General features: G+C 40.0%; 1 protein-coding gene across 1 annotated transcript in view; it reads right to left on the reverse strand.

Moving 5' to 3' along the window:
* OPRK1 (opioid receptor, kappa 1) overlaps positions 1-17926 on the reverse strand; it is a 71422-nt gene that overhangs the window by 21239 nt on the left and 32257 nt on the right. The window contains exon 2 of the mRNA XM_006900525.1: positions 8848-9200. Coding sequence (XP_006900587.1) covers positions 8848-9200 — 353 coding nt within the window. The remainder of the gene's footprint in view (positions 1-8847; positions 9201-17926) is intronic.

The following is a 17926-nucleotide window of genomic DNA, read 5'->3' on the forward strand; positions in this document are numbered from 1 at the left end:
CTCCCTAGTCATTGTCCAACTCTCTGATGCATAACAAGTGATTGCAAAGAACATGGCCTGCATCCAGAGAGACACCATTGCTCTTCAGTACTTTGGAGAATACCTTTCTTAGTAATTCCTGATAAAAATAATACAAACGGGCAAGAGAAATGCCAAGCAATAATAGAGTAAGCACTTACACAAGCAGCAAAGAAGTGGCCATCAGAAGCTAGAGGTATGCTTTAACCAGTGCTTCTCTGACATCTCTCAGAAGGAATCAAAAAGACCAAAATCTTGTTTTGGCTTCTAGCATCCAGAACTTTGAGATAACAAGTCTATGTTCTTTAAGTTATCCATTCTAAGAAACTTGTATGGCAACCCTAGGAAACTAAGACTGTGAACCTTCCCATAGACATGAGATCACAGGGGTCCATCACTATTCAGTCTGCTTAGGTACTAAGAGGAAAAACACTTCTGGATGCCCAGGCTCCTGCATGTATACAGTAAATACACTAGATGACTAGGGGCAATCTTTCATTACAGCCACAAAGTCGTCTTTAGAACACAAAATGCAGGGATGAGCAAAAGCCCCTTAGATACTACTTTATTTTTTCCTCCTTTCTTTGTTGTGCAAATTAATCTTCTGCCAGCAAAGGTTCTTCTTTCTTCCTTCTTCTTTTGCATCCTCATACATTTGTTTAATGGCAACTGTTTCCAAGATAAACTTTATCTATTATCATTTCCTCTTTCAAAGCCCTAATTGAAGTTCATTACTTTTAAGCTGTTAGTCTTTGTTAATGGCATAAGGAATGTAGCCACTAAATGTAGTGGATATGTTGTTGTTGTTATGTGCCGTCGAGTCGCCTGCGACTCATAGTGACCCTATGTACAACAGCCCTAAACTCCGCTCTGTCCTGTGCCAATCGCACTGTCTCTGGCACTCCCATCCCAATTATCCCAGTCACTGAATCAATCCACCTCATAGAGGGCCTTCCCCTCCTGTGCCGTCCCTCCACCCTCCCAAGCATGATGTCACTCTCTAAGGACTGGTCTCTCCTCACAACATGTCCAAAGTAAGTTAGACGGAACCTCAGAATCCTTGCCTCCAAGAAGCCACCTGGTTTAACCCTCTCCAGGACAAATACAGAATGTAAAAAGCAATTCATCTATCTTCTTTTATTACTGAGCTTTCTTCTCATGCTTGTGGTGGACATGCAGCATCTCCTCATGAATCTTGAGTTATTATACACAAATTCCTTTGTCCCAATGCAGTTTCTGGCAATTTTATCCCTCTGTCTCTTTAAGTCTGAAGATACCAAAACTTGTGAGTGATTAACCATATCCAAGAATGCCTCACCTGACAAGACCAAGCAGTTCTTAAAAATTATCAACTATTATAATGTAATATTTACTGGGACTATGTTGGAAATGCACTTAACAGTTTAATGGGGAGAAAAGGCTATATTTTTAATAAGGAAATAATGAGAAGAAGGCCTCAGATGAGATGGATTGGAACAGTAATTGGGGTGTGTCAGAATCAGTGTGAGATTGGCTCATGACAGAGCAGAATTCAGAACATAGTACATAGGGTTCTAGTCCAAGGCAACTTGATGGCGTATAGCAACAACAACTGCCAATCTAGACATTAGCAATTCAAATCCACCAGATGATTCACTGGAGAAAAATAGTCAAACTCCTTGTGTGTGATTTACTCCTTCCGAAAACCTGCTGGAAAATCATTTTATAGTTTAAAGGGTGAAGGGAGCTTATTTTTTATTAAGTGAACAGCCTACAAAATAACTTGTAGTTTCAGGGCCTTCCCTTTACCTACAATCTTGGCAGTCTTTGTTGCACATATTCAGTGATGTGCTCTTACAAGTAATACAGGCTTCGCTTTCCTAACGTTTTGAATTCTGTTCAAGCAGTAGATAGTGTTCAGGAAATCCCTAATCACAGTTCTTTTCTCCATCCTTGGCTAATTTCTGTTAAGATCTGAATTATTTTAACAGTCTTATCTTTTAATGGTAAGGAAAAAGAAGAGTAGGGAGAAGTCTAGTCATCTCATTCCTTAGCAGCATTCTTGGTTGCATACTACTATCATCTGAGATTTTTAAACATCCTGATTTGAAGTTGAGCATTGATCAGCCAGTCCATACCTCCACCTTTCCAAGCATGATTTCCTTCTCTAAGGAATAGTCTCCCCTAGCAACATGCTCAAAGTATGGGAGACCAAGTTTCATCATCCTTATTTACAAGGAGTACTCTGGATTCGCCTTCTCCAAGACATATCTGTTTTTTCTTTTGGCCGTTCAAGGGTTATTCAGTACTTTCCTTCAACATCACAGTTCAAAGGCATCAATTTTTCTCTTGTCATCTGTATTCATTGTCAAATTCTCAGATGCATAGTAAGTGATTGAAAAGACTATAGTCTCAATCAGGTGCACCTTAGTCCTCAAACTAGCATAACTGCTCTCAGTAATTTGGAGAGGTCCCTGATTGCAGTTTTTTCAAGTGCAATACATCTCCTAAGTTCCTGACTGCCAGTACCAAGTTTATTGACTGTACCAATGAATTAGAATGGCTAAAGAGACACTGCCTTTGGGTTAACAAAGTAGCTCACTATAGACTATACAACTAAATAATTATTTTATGACGTAGATATTTCATGTGTGTGTGTGTGTGTGTGTGTATATAAATATATATATATATATATATATATAATTTTCATATATGAGTTCTAGTGGTCGAGTGGCAAGAAACTGCCTTGGAATCCCTAAGGAACACAGTTCATGTCCACCAGCTCTGCAGGAGAAGAGTGGGCAATCTTCTCTCATGCAATTAACTGCCTCTGAAAACCCACTGGAGGATCAGCTATGGGTCGGTTCCAACCCTATGGTACACAACACACATGCATACATATATCACTCACACTCATTCATTGTCATTAAGTTTGAACAGACTTAGCTGACCCTCCAGCAGGCTTTCAGAAGGTGTAAATTGCACAGGAAGAGATTATTCCTCTTTTTTCAGTGGAGCACCTAGTAGATTTGAACACTATCTCTTTAGTTTAGCAGTACCTAAACCTCCTACCTAACCCTCTTATAGGAGCTTATGTCTTGATTAGCAATCCAACTCTCTATGGACTAGGCCATCACATGTCTATCTCTGTATCTATGTCACTATCTATATCTGTATCTGTATCATAAGAGGGTCAACTACAGGTTAGTTAAAACTCAACAGCAAACAGCTATTATGCACACATACTTTGGTGGCCTAATGTTAACAAGTTATGCTGCCAACCCAAAAAGTTCCAATTCATCAGCTTCTCCAGGGGAGCAAAATGGACCATCTCCTCCTGTGTGATTTATATCTTCTGAAATCCTGCTGGACGACTAGCTACAAGATGTTTCTGACTCGACATAACAACAACTGGTGGCTTAGTCATAAGGATTTATCCTGATAACTCGAAGACATATGTTTCAAATATACCAGGTGCTCCATGAGAAAGAAATAAGCAATCTCCTCTCATGTGATTTACTGCTCTGAAAAAAACACTGGAGGGTCAGCTAAGAGATAGTTCAATGATACTTAACAACAGCAACTATATCCACCTCCTTATCTTTTCTCTAAATATGTGTCTTAGCGCTGCTGTTAATAATGAGTCAATCCAGCTCATACAGACTCTTCTTACTGTGAAGTAAGATCAGGTTGTCTACTTCTGAAAGGTTACAGCCCTGAAAATCCAATATACTGCAAGCAGTGCTACACTGTTCTCAACACTTGGAGTCACTTCCTTTGAGGAAGATTAGAACTAAAAGATCGGGTTTCTAAGTCTGTAATAATATACTTCTGCAAAAGACTTCTTTAAAGTGTTAAAAACGTTCCTTTGAGGACTAGCCTCAAAGTCTGGTTCTATACATATTTTCACTCACCTCATACACATGTAAAATAATATGATTGGTGGAAAATAGTAAATATCTCATAGAATGTAAGAGAAATGAACAAGTCTGTAATAGAGGAAGTTCATTGCAAAAGTCCCTTCAAAGAATGGTGTGGTTTCTTCTCACATGCTTATTCAGTTTAACAGAATGGACAAGTCCCTGGAGAAGGAAATTCCACTTTTAACAATAGTAAGTAGAAAAGAGCAAGACTTTCAAAGGAGTGAACTAGCACAGTGGTGGCAACAAAGCTCAAACATGCCAGCAGTTACTAGCAAAGCGCAAGAGAAGCAGTGTTTTTCCTTCTGTTGCACACAGGCACTGTGAGCCTGAGCAGAATTACCAACAGCAGCCAATCTCCCCTGAAACATCTTCCTCCCACATGTGTATGTCCTACTCACTCCAATTGTGACAAATTTCACAATTAAAGTTACATATTAACACATGGAATGAAAAGAATGACTTGTTCCTTCAGTGGTTTCACTAGGGTGGGTATTACCTGTGCAGGACTCATGATGGTACCTCTCTCCAGTGTCCACCTCCCACTACAATTTTAGCCAATTCTAGACTATATAGAATCCTTGGTAATATTTGCTATCAATTTTACCTGAAAATAATAGGTGATAAATTTTGTTATGAATTGTTTCACTACATTATTTCTCAAATTATATTAATATTAACAAAACGGAGAAGGGATACAGCTCTGAAACACATACTTTTGACTTTAAGCTATGCAATGTTCTCTTACTCTGTTCAGACAACAGCTTTTTTGTCTAGGTATAGGTTTCGCATAAGAACAATTAAGTATTTTGGAATTCTTATTCTTCTCAATGTTATCCATAATTTGTTATGATCTACACAGTGAAATCCCTTTGCATATTCAATAAGACAGGCATTCTTAAAATATAATAAAAATATAAAATATAGACATTCTTCCGGCATTCTCTGCTTTTAGGAATGGTCCATCTGGCATCAATGAAGTGAAGAGGACTTGAAATACTTGCTGCAGAGGATCAAGGACTCTATCCCTCAATATGGATTTTATCTCAACATAAAGAAAACAAAATCCTTACTACTGGACCAATAACTTGTGGTTGCTGTGAAGCCAAACACTGTGACACTGATGAGTCAAATGCGAGAATGGTTACCCATGCTGGACAGTGTTTGGTGAAGCTCCCTGATTAAAACAAGCCTGAAAGCAGGAGTGGCATCCACTTTCACAATAGCTTGCCTCTGGAAACCCTATGAACCTGGAGAAAGGATGAAAGTTACACAGGAGGTGTCCAGGACTTTCATTCGCCTGCAACTCGATGGCACTTAACAACACCAACAATAACAGGAGAGAGAGAGAGAGCAAGAGCGAGAGAGAGAGAGAGAGAGAGCGTGCAAGCATGAGCAAGTAGTTAGCCGAGAGGACATAAAGCCATGCTCCCAAGCCAAAGGTGGGTGAGTCTACCCTGCGGCCCTCAGCCCTGCCTTTAACTGTTTTTGGTGAAACATTCTTCTAGGTCGTATAACCCGGGTATGTCCACTTGCTGTAGAGAGGTAACTCGTGGTTGCTGTGAAGCCGAACACTGTGACACTGAAGAGTCAAATGCAAGAATGGTTACACATGGTGGACAGTGTTTGGTGAAGCTCCCTCATTAAAACAAGCTTGGAAGCAGGAGTCGCATACACGTCCACAATAGCTTGCCTCTGGAAACCCTATGAACCTGGAGAAAGGGTGAAAGTTACACACAAGATGTCCAGGACTTTCATTCATAGGGTTGCTATGAGTCACCTGTGACTCGATGGCACTTAACAACAACACAACAACAACTGGACCAATAGGTAACATCATGATAAATAGAGAAAAGACCAAACTTGTCAACTATTACATCTTATTTGGATCCACAATCAATACCCAGAGTACAACAGTCATAAAGTCAAAACACATCTTGCATTTGAAAAATCTTCTGTAAATGACTTCTCCAAAGATCTAAGGACCAGTGATGCCAATTTAGAGACCAATGTGGACTTGCTCCAAACCATGGTCTTTTCAATTACTCGCTATGCATCTGAAGGTTGGGCAAGGAATAAGGATTTTAGAAGAAGAATTGATATCTTTGAGTTACAGTGTTAGAAAAAAGTGCTGAATATCCCATGGACTACTAAAAGAACAAATAAATATATCTTGGAGAAAACCAGGCAAGGATGGTGAAATTTCATCTCACATACTTTGGGCATGTTGTTAGAAGAGGTCAGTTCTTGGAAAGAAACATGTTGTTTGGAAGGATGGAGGATAATAGAGAAAGAAAGATCCTGGCAAGGTGAATTGACACAGTGACAGTATCATTGGGATCACGTACTATCAGAAATGATGAAAATGGCACAGGATAAGACAATGTTCAGATCTGTTGCTAATAGGATCACTATGAGCTATAGTTTATTTGATGACACTTGAAAATAACTACCAAGTTATTCTGTAAAAGTTTTTCCACTTAAATTATAACAGAATTAGTTACAAAATTACCAACAACTGAGCAGAAATCTTTTAAGATTCTTCTCATTTTCATCTATTTATAATTCTTTAACTTGTATTATTTTCCAAAAAGTTACTGATATAAGTTAAAAAAATGTGACTTACCACAATGTTGTAGCTAAAATACTAGGAAATTTGGCCAAATCAGTGACTTATTTGAACAATAATAAATGCTTGTAGCATGCAGCTATGTGATTTGAAGTATTATTATGATTGAGTGATAACAACAGCTCTGTCCAGGATATATTAGAAGATTCAAAAAATAAATGAGTCTACAGTTTTAGCTGGGTAGATATATTAACACACTTAAGCTGGACTTGTGAAAAATATTTTTCTTCTTATGGAAGGAATATAGAGAGTCCCTGTACCAGAAGGAATTGGCTGACACAGAAGAATTTCCTGAAATAATGTTTGAGCAAGAGCCTATGGTGATGAAAGAGGAAGTTCAAGTTACTCTGAAAGAATTGGAAAAAAACAAGGCCCCAGGAGTTGACATATTTTAGCAAACAGATGCTACCATGGATGTGCTAAGTTGTGTCAAGAAATCTGGAGGACAACCACCTGACTAACTGACTGGAAGAGATCGATATTTGTTCTCATTCCAAAGAAAGGTGACCTGGAAGAGTGTGGAAATTATCAAACAATATCATTAATATCACATGCAATCAAGATTCTGCTGAAAATTATCCAAAAACGAATGGCACAAGACATCACCAGAGAACTGCCAGATGTGCAGGCTGGAACTAGAAGAGGTTGTGGTACTAGGGATATTACAGCTAATGTTAGATGGATTGTGGCAGAAAGCAGAGAATACCAGGGGAATGTCTGTCTGTGCTTCATTGACTATGCAAAGGCGTTTGACTGTGTGGATCATAACAAACTGTGTCTGACTCTGAGAAGACTGGGATCCCAGATCATTTAATTGTGCTTATGTGAAACCTATACTTGAACCAAGAGGAAGTCATCAGAACAGAGCAAGGGTACACTACATGGTTCAGAATTGGGAAGGACGTCCACTGGGGATGTATACTGTCTCCATACCTTATCAATCTGTATGCAGAACAGATCATCCAGGATGCTGGATCAAGGATGCTGGCATCAGGATTGGAGGAAGATTCATCAACAATCTGAGTTATGCAGATGACACAACCCTACTTGCGTAAACTGAGGAAGACCTGAGGCACTTGCTGTAGAAGGTCAAGGACTATAGCCTTCAATACAGATTGAAGCTCAATATCAAGAATACAAAGGTTCTCACCACTGGGCCAACTGACAGTATCAGTATGGATGGTGAAGAGATTGAGAAAGTTAACAGTTTTAGTTTGCTTGACTCCACAGTAAACAATCTTGGTACCAGCAGCCAAGAAATCAAGAGATGAATTGCATTAGGAAAGTCAGCTGTCAGGGACCTCTCCAGAGTACTGAAGAGCAACAGCATCAGGCTGGCGACTAAGATGCGCCTGATCCAGGCCATAGTCTTTGCAATTGTGTGCTATGTATCAGAGAGCTGGACAGTGACTAGGGATAATAGAGAATTGATGCCTTTGAGCTGTGGAGCTTAAGAAGAGTATTGAAAATACCATGGACTGCTAGGAGAACAAACAGGTTTGTCTTGAAGAGGGTGAAAACAGGCTCCTTGGAGGCAAGGAATCTGAAGCTTCATCTGACAGATTTCGGGCATGTTGCAAGGATGGACCATTTCTTGGAGAGGAACATCATGTTTGGGAGAGTGGAGGAACAGGGCAGGAGTGGAAGACCCTGGATGAGATGGATCGATTCAGTGGTTGGAGTAATGGGAGTGGGTGTGTCAGAGACGGTGAGGTTGACAGAGGACAGAGCAGGGTTTAGGGGCTCTTGTACATAGATAGAGTTGCTATGAGCCCCAAGTGACTTGATGGTACATAACAACTACAACAACATAGACAAGTAGAGGAATATGACTGCAAAAAGAACAAAAAGACCTCTTTTGGAAGAAGCAAGGACGGTGGAATTTTGCTGTAAGTGAGGTCAGTCCTTAGCAAAAGACATCATGCTGGGAAAAGCAGATGATAAGTGAAAAAGAAGACCCTCAATGAGATGGATTCACACAGTGACTTACTATATGCTTAAACCTCAGGGAGTGTCAAGATAATGTAGGAGCATGCAGAGCCTCAACCTGCCGAATCTAGAGGTCCTACCAGTTGGAGTTGACTCTGGCATACAAGAGCAGCAATATTGTTTATTTAAAAAAAAGACAAACAAAAAACCCACACACACACACAAAACAAACAAAAAAAAAACCAAACAACCCAACTTTTGCTGAATCATTGAACAAAAATGTAATACACAGTCATTTTAATGTCATCTCTTCTAACAGTGTCACCCTGGGTAGCCTGTACCCCTGTATTTGCTAGTGACCCTATCACTCACCTTCTCTGACTTTGGTGCCTCCAAGGACTATGGCAGATATGCCCACAGATGACGACAAAAGCCAGATACAAATGTTGATGATCTTTGCCTTCAAAGGTGTACGAAAATCCAGTGCCTTGACAGGGTGGCACACCGCGATATAGCGGTCCACACTCATCATGGTCAAGGTGAATATGCTAGTGAACATGTTGTAGTAGTCGATGGAGATGACGATCTTGCACAGGACATCCCCAAATGGCCAGGAGTTCATCAGGTACACCGTGCTCTGGAAGGGCATAGTTGTTGTCACTAAAGCATCTGCCAGAGCCAGGTTAAAGATGTAAATGTTGGTTGCTGTCTTCATCTTTGTATATCTACAACATAAGAAACAATGTTACTTTTTCCCATATTCCTGTAAAATCTATGAGGTAAAGTGACTTTTGTTTTTTATTCACATATTCTTTACATATACTGATGCTCTTAAATGTCAAAAGTTCTCTGATGGACACTTCTTCCTTGAACACTAACCTAAGGTAGATCTGGTAACAATCTATTTCACTAAGAGTTTATCCAAGAGAACCTGATGGAGCAGGTCTACTCATGAGGGGTCACCATGAGTCAGAACAGATCAGATGTAGGACAATATATTTGCATTTGGTTTTAAATATGGAAAAGAAATTGGGAATTATAGAAAACTTTAAATCCTGGCTTTAGTTGACTTAAATTCTAGAGCTTTTATAAAAAAACATTTTATTGTTGTAAACAATTCAAATAACATGATTTTTTTAACTCAATATTTTTACTCTACAATTCCTTAATACTAATTAGTTTAATCATGATAGACAATTATCACAAAAGCTAAACAATAAAGTATAAATACAAATTACTTTGTTTTTGTTGTTTGCCATCGTCGAGTCGACCATGAGCATGACTAACAGTGACCCTATGACAAAAGGCCTGAATTCTTTCTATAACTTTCATTATTTATCAAAGTTCAAATGACTATACATAGAAGTATTCTTAACAAATGTACACATAATACTAGCTTTGTCATTGTCAATTCACTTCATTGTATTCAGAATTGATAGCGTGAAGTATTTCATAATATTTCAATTTTGGGTTTTGGGTTTGTTTTGTTTTATTTTGATTGCGTACACTCCATACCTTTTCAACCTGTATGCAGAGCAGATTATCCGAGAAGCTGGACTCTATGAGGAGAAAGCGTGGTGTTAGGATTGGTGGACAAACTATCAGCAATCTGTGTCATGCAGATGACACAACCCTGCTCACTGAAACTGAGGAGGACCGCAGCCTTCAATATGGACTGAGGCTCAATGTCAAGAAGACAAAGATTCTCACCACTGGACCAATCGGTAACATCAGGATGGATGGCGAAGAGATTGAAATTGTTCACAGCTTCAGTTTGCTCGGCTCCACGGTCAACACTCTTGGCACCAGTAGCCAGGAAATCAAAAAACGTATTGTGATGGGAAAGTCTGCAGTTAGGGACTTCTCTAAAGTACTCAAGAGCAGTGGTGTCTCTCTGGAGACTAAGGTGCGCCTGATACAGGCCATGGTCTTTGCAATCACTTGTTATGCATCAGAGAGTTGGACAATGACTAGGGAGGATAGAAGGCAAATTGACGCCTTTGAGCTGTGGTGCTGGAGAAGAGTATTGAATGTACACTGGACTGCCAAGAAAACAAGCACATTCATCCTGGAGAGGGTTAAACCAGGCTACTCCTTGGAGGCAAGGATTCTGCGGCTTCATCTGACATACTTTGGACATGTTGTAAGGAGAGACAGGTCTTTGGAGAGGGACATCATGCTTGGGAGGGTGGAGGGATGGTGCAGGAGAGGAAGACCCTCTATGAGGTGGATTGATTCAGTGACTAGGGTATTCGGGATGGGTGTGTGAGAGGCCATGCGATTGGCACAGGATAGAGCAGGGTTTAGGGCTGTTGTACATAGGGTCGCTATGAGTCGCAACCCACTCGATGGTACATAACAACAACAACAAAACATTGTTTTTGTTATGTGCTCTAAAGTCAGAATCAACTCATAGCTGGCCTCCGGCAAATTTTCAGAGACTGTAAATACCAAGAGAGATCACCTATATGGGAGCAGCTGCTGGCCCCAACAGCATGACTTTGGGTTTGCAGTGCAACTCCTTACCAGTTAGCCCATCAGCCAATTTCATTCTGATGACTCCTTAGTAAATTGGCTTTGATTCGGGTAAAATACCACATTTTACTCATTATCATTGCCTTTGGTTAGGCCACAGTGGACATGCTAGGTCATAGTCTGCAGAACCATTTTCCATCTATTTCTGGCCTCACAGAAAGGCCTACTGAATCCTCTTCTCCAAAGGAATTTTCTCCACTTTCAATTCCATGCACCTCCCACCCTCCAGCCCCCTCACCTCCCCACCCCTTCAAGCTCCCCACCCCTTCTAACCCCCTACCCCTCCCACTCCACACCTCATTCACAGTACACACACACACACACACACACGCACACTTTGTCCTATTACTCTTCTTGCTTGCTCAAGATGAGCCCTCTTTGGCCTTGCTTAATAAATCTGGCTTGATTGTAGAGGTATTGTCTGGTATGCCTCATTTAAACTTAAACCTTTCATTGTCAATGTTCTATAAATAATAAACTGAACATTTGCCCCTGATCATCTATGAAAGACACTAGCAAACTCCATGCTGAAGCATTGCATGAAGTACATACTAGCAACTACAAGATGAATTTAAGAAAAGGTAGTTTTTAAGTGCAGTTCCTAATAACTCAAATACATTGTGTAAAACATTGTGTAATACATACTCAACTTTTCCCCCTCAGATTTATTTTAAGAAACCAACAATTGTTATGTCTTTGAAATGAAACATTTATTTTTACTTTTTAATAGTTCCAACTACAATTGCCAAAGGACCATTAGTTTTGTTGATTTCTGCATACTAGCTTAACACTAGATATTCATAGTCTTAAGTGCATTATAGAGATAAATCAGGCTATGCCCTTTTCTTATACACATTATTTCACCAAATGTAATCTGATACGTCTGGTAAGGCAGGTAAGAAACACATCTGACGTGGTTTTTCTCCAATCAGGAGAGACTTTTAGAGGAAGTCATTTGTTTCACTTTCTAACCAAAGGACTTTAATTTTCAGACTAGGTCAAAGTCACTACTTTTAAGACCAAATTATTCTCCCTATTGTAATGTGAAGTTTAGCACACCTTCTATGTTGAACTGAAAAGGAATTAAAATTATTATTTTCATTAGAGAGTGCTTCTTCAGACATCTCTGAAACTTTGAAATTTCCACACTTCTCTCATAGATTCCCAGGGTCCCCGAGGCTGAGGTACCTTGAAAAGCCCATATGTTAACTGCTTTCTACTCATCTCGTATTTGCATAAATCACCAAAATTTATGCAATTTGCCTCAGTCATGTTTCAGGAGTCAGACGTTTTCAATGTTTTGTTTCTGTCTTATATAAAGGGTCGTTTACAACAGTTGTCTATAGTCAAACCATTTCTACAGTGGCTGTAATACCAATGTCAGTGGTATTTATTCATATTTGTGTGTAAGTTATTCAATTCATGCAGTTTCCCATAGAAACTTCTTTTGAAAGTTAGTGACAGGATATTCAAAGCTACCTTTGAAGGCAGAGAGTGTGGAGTCTGAATTTCCAGGTTGTGCCAAGAAATCTGGAGGATAATTGCCTGGCCAACTGACTGGAAGAGATCCATATTTATTCCCATGGGGAAAAAAAAGACTCAACAGAGTGTGGAAATTATTGTAAAATATCATTCATAACACATACAAGCAAAATCTTGCTGAAGATTACCCAGAAATGACTGGAATAGAGAACTATCAGAAATAAAAGCTGGATTTAGAAAAGGTCATGACACTAGAGACATTTTTTGCCATTGTCAGATGCATCTTCTCAGAAAGCAAAGGGTACCAAAGGGATATCTGTGTTTAACTGACTATGCAAAGGCATTTGGCTTTGTGGATCATGACAAATTGTGGTTAACTTTGAGGAGAATGGAAATCCCAGAACACTTGATTGTGCTTATGTGAAACCTATACCAGGTCTTTGCAATCACTGGTTATGCATCAGAGAGTTGGACAATGACTAGGGAGGATAGAAGGAGAATTGACGCCTTTGAGCTGTGGTGCTGGAGAAGAGTATTGAATATACCATGGACTGCCAAGAAAACAAACAGATTCATCCTAGAGAGGTTAAACCAGGCTACTCCTTGGAGGCAAGGATTCTGGGGCTTCATCTGACATACTTTGGACATGTTGTAAGGAGAGACTTTGGACATGTTGTAAGGAGATGTCCTTGGAGAGGGACATCATGCTTGGTAGGGTAGAGAGACAGTGCAGGAGGGGAAGAACCTCTATGAGGTGGATTGATTCGGTGACTGGGGTAATCGGGATGGATGTGTCAGAGGCCATGCGATTGGCACAGGATCGAGCAGGGTTTAGGGCTGTTGTACATAGGGCCGCTTTGAGTCGCAAACGACTCGACGGCACATAACAACAACAACATACTAGGACCAGGAAGTAGTCATCAAAACAGAACAGGGAAACGCTGCTCAAAATCAGGAAGAGAGTGTGTCAGGGATATGTTCTGTCCTCATATCTTTTCAATCTATAGGCAGAACAGATCATTTGGGAGAATGAGCATTCAGGATTGGATGAAGACTCATCAACAACCTATATTATGCAGACACAACCTTGCTTGCTGAAACTTAGGAAGACCTGAAGTGCTTGCTACTGAATGTCAAGGACGTCTTCAGTCTGGATTAAAACTCAACATCAAGAAGACAAAGATTCTCACCACTGGACCATTTAGCAGCACCTTGACGGATGGAGAAAAGAGTGAGGTTGTTAACAATTACAGTTTGTTGGGTTCCACAGTCAACATTCTTGGCACCAGCAGTCAGGAAATCAAAAGGTGAATTGCATTAGGTAAATCTGATGCCAGGGACCTCTCCAGAGTACTGAGAAGCAACAATGTCAGTCTAGAGACTAAGATGTGCCTGATCCAGACCTCCGTCTTCACAACTACTTACTATGCATCAGAGAGCTGGAAAATAACTAAGGATGACAAGAAGAATTGATTCCTTTGAGTTGTAGTGCTGGAGAAGAGCCTTGAACATACCATGGACTTCCAAGAAAACAAATAGGTCTGTCTTGTAGAGGGTGAAACCAAGTTTCTCCTTAGAGGCTAGGATTTTGAAGCTCTGCTTCACATACTTTGGGCATGTGGCCTCTTTGGGTATGTGTCCTTAGGGAAGAACATCATACTCAGAAGGCTGGAGGGACAGCTCAGGAGAGGAAGACCCTGGATGAGATGAATTAATACAGTAACTGAGGTGATGGTGATAGATGTTTCAGCGTCCGTGAGACTGGCTCAAGACAGGGCAGGCTTCAGAACTATGGTATGTATGGTCACTTTGAATCACAGGTGATTCAATGGCTCATAACAACAACAGGAGAATTTTAAAAAAAGTCATAAGTGCAGTTCTTGGTAACTCAAATACATTGTGAAAATATTTTAAGAATACACTGTAAACTACAGGTGCCTGTACTGGCACCAGTACCTGGTGGCTTCTGTTTTGAAACTGTCAAAACAACAATGCTTTATTCTGGGTGATTTATATTGTTATTCGCATTTGCACTTTTCACTCAAATATTAAATATCTATAGGAGGAAACACTAGTGGCGTAGTGGTAAGGAGTTGCACTGCCAATCAAAAAGCACATGGTTCAAATCCACCAGCTGCTTCATAGAAGAAAGTTGGGTGATCTCCTCCCATGTGATATACTGCCTCTGAAAACCTGCTGGAGGGTCAGCTATGGGTTAGTTTCAACACAATAGCGATAGCACATAACAACTGCTAACACAAAAGTTTAGAAGTTTGAGTCCACTCAGAGTTTCATCAGTAGAAAAGTCTGGAAAATTCTCCCAAAGATGTAGTCATTGGAAGTCTTATGAAACACAGGTCTACTCTGATATTCATGGGGACATTTGGGCTCAGCATGGCTTGAAACAAATTGGACAGCAACTGGTAAATCCTCAACTCATACAGTGTTGAGACTCATAGCTGATCTTCTATTGAGTGTTGGTCAGGTATAAATCTCTAAATTAACTCAAGCTGATCCTCTAACAAGGTTTGAAAGGCTACATGGAAGGAGACTGCCTTTCTTTCTCTGTAGGAGTGGTTGGTAGACTCAAACAGCCAGAAGTACCACCTTATGAGTTAGCAGTGCCACTCCCTACAGACTATGCTAAGCAGAGGTCTCTGATAAACTAACGTGTTAGAAACTGATTACGTAGAATAGCCAAGCACTGAGAGCAGTGGCTATTTAAAGGCATAGATAACAGCAGGGTCATTACTGAACACCAGCCAACTATTTTAATGAGAAAGCTCAACATGCTATCTATTTATATATTGTCTTCTTAAAAATAAGGTTTTTTTGTTTGGAAAATGCAATTTACAAATAAACATCTTACTCTTTCCATTTCTTCCCATGAAATTCCTGGATCTAGCAAAGACTCTGAAAGGTCCCAGCTTTGACTTCTTCTCTTCTATTTTGTGACTCTCTTTTTTAAGTGAAATTAATTCCTTGCTTTATAAAGTTACACAGACCTGGGATCTAGTTCTTACTTTCTCTCCAAAGAATAGGTAGGTTTTAGAAAAACTACTAAATACCCTGATTCAGTTTCCCCTTTGACAAAAAACACAATCTTACTTCACAGAGTTCCTGAGATAATGAATAGAATGTGCCTGCCCAAAGTACACATTCCAATTTTTTCCTTTCCCCAGTTTCTTTTCCACCTCTTACATGAGTCAAAGCTTCCAGTTACCACTGGGAACAGAATGGAATGTCTTTTCTAGTTTAAGGTCCCTGTTTAAATTTACCCTATTCGACTTCAATACAAAAGATGAGACTAAAAATTACCTCTGGAGCCACAAATGCTAGAAGAACATGGATGGCGTGACACACAAGTTACAATAAAATAGAATATGTGACCTTATGTAATCATAAAATGTGCAATAACTTTTTGTTTTCAGATTCACAAAAAAATATTTATAACACACAGATGCATGAAACAGATGCTCTAACAATAGTACCAAAAGTCCTTGCTGTGCTAAGACTATTCATGTTGGAGTTGTCACCTCAGCCACCCTTGAGAGTAAAGGACCTAACAACCACCTGTGCTTTCAGTGCTAATGACCATGGCTTTGTCCAGTGCTCTAGCTTCAGGGCATGTCCATTGTATTGCTGAGATGATTTCATATCATTGATGACAATCAAAACCATGGATTTTTTAAAAAAACAAAACTCAACAATAACAAAAAAAACTCCATAGGTCAGGGCTACACACTCTATCTGCTTTATTTCACTCACAACAACTCCAGGGGGTGGGAAGTGGGTGGCATCATTATGTCAGTTTTAGAGATGCAGCAGCTATGAGCGTGCACACCTCTCAAAGGACTGTGGTTAACAAAAAGCACATCAGAAATCAAGTTCAAGTCTGAGTAGTTCCAGTTCCTGGATTCTTCTAGGGCTCTAGGAATTGATAATGGATCTGCTGTAGTATTTCCATGTATCTCTTTTGATTCTCATCTTAGTGCTGTTTGAGGTTCTCCAAAGATGAATGGAATTTCCCCCCAAATAGAGATGAGCAAAGTGAGACTCAGCAAGGTGAATAGGTCTACCTAAAATGTCCAAGAGCCAGGTGGCAGCAGAGCCAGAGACGGATACCTATACATAAGGATTGAGAAAGGCTGCTCAAGCAGTGTCCTCTCTTTTGAGGTACTGGAGGGCATTCTCTTTTGAGCATACAATAGTGGAACAGGAGAATTGCAAAATTATGTCCCCATCATTAAAATAATTAACAAATTCCAAGTGTCATAAACATCTTCTATCAGTCCTTTTATTTACTACCCTCGACTGGATTCTGTGGATTCTATTCATAGAAGATCCTCACTTTAAAGATACAGAGGGTCTCGGTATTGTTTGCATGCAACTGAAAGAATCAGCACTTTCATTTGTGACATCTCCACTGGCGGGGGATGGGGGAGTCGTATTTTTTCCTTCTTATTATAATAAGAAGTGAATTCATTTTCTATTTTATCCACATGACATTAGAATGATCGGCAAGCATTTCAGGTAAAATGGCAGCCATCTGGACAAGAATCCTAGCTCAGGCAGAAAAGCTGGAGGAGGGACTGATGGGGAGTTGCTGCACTTTTTAGCATACACACCACGAAGCATACGGCAGTAAAAGAGAAAAGACTGTGTGCTGACCTCAGCAAGTCAGCTGCGCTACAAACCTGGAAACTCCAAGACAGGCACAGGGGGTGGGTGTACCCAGGCTGGAAGAGGAGGGCACCACGGAAACCCTGGCTGCACACCAAGACAGCCACCACCAGGAGACACAATTGTTACTGTGACAAATTTGTTTCAGCACAAATTTATTTTTATAAAAAAGTCCTTATATTTATAACAACAAAAGAGAGCCTCAACTTCTAGGACCCTGAGATGAGAAGAACCAGCTTGTGCCTGGCCCCCACTGATGACCACTCTAAAAAGATCAACACAGAAGATCTTGTATGGAATAGGGGAAATGTAGAACAAAATTAAAAAATATAAGAACCAGTATAGCTGACTGGTCCAACAGAGACAAATGGATCCCCTAAGATTGTGCCCATTAGTCACTTTTTAGACCTGGATATAAGCTCATATCTGTGGTTCAACTTTTAATCAAATGAGAGACAGGACTTTGAGGTAAGCAAAACACCAACAAGGCACACAGTTCTCAGAATAACTCACAATATAAAGTTAAAAGAGCAACAGTTGTCCAGAAATAGAGCCCTGAAGGCATGAAAAGGAAGAACAGATGGATTAATATAAATGGGAACTATAGGGAGGAAGTTGGAAAATTTAGTTCTATTCTGAGGATTTGGATAGACTCAAAGTCAACCAAAATATGACTTTGAGTCTATCCCACCTGAATTTCAGAACCATCTCAGGAACAGGTTTGAGGCCTTGAACACTAATGAGCGAAGAC

Source organism: Elephantulus edwardii, unplaced genomic scaffold (genome assembly GCF_000299155.1).
Source record: "Elephantulus edwardii isolate Elephantulus edwardi_28Jun2011 unplaced genomic scaffold, EleEdw1.0 scaffold00287, whole genome shotgun sequence".
NCBI classification, from domain to species: Eukaryota; Metazoa; Chordata; class Mammalia; order Macroscelidea; family Macroscelididae; genus Elephantulus; species Elephantulus edwardii.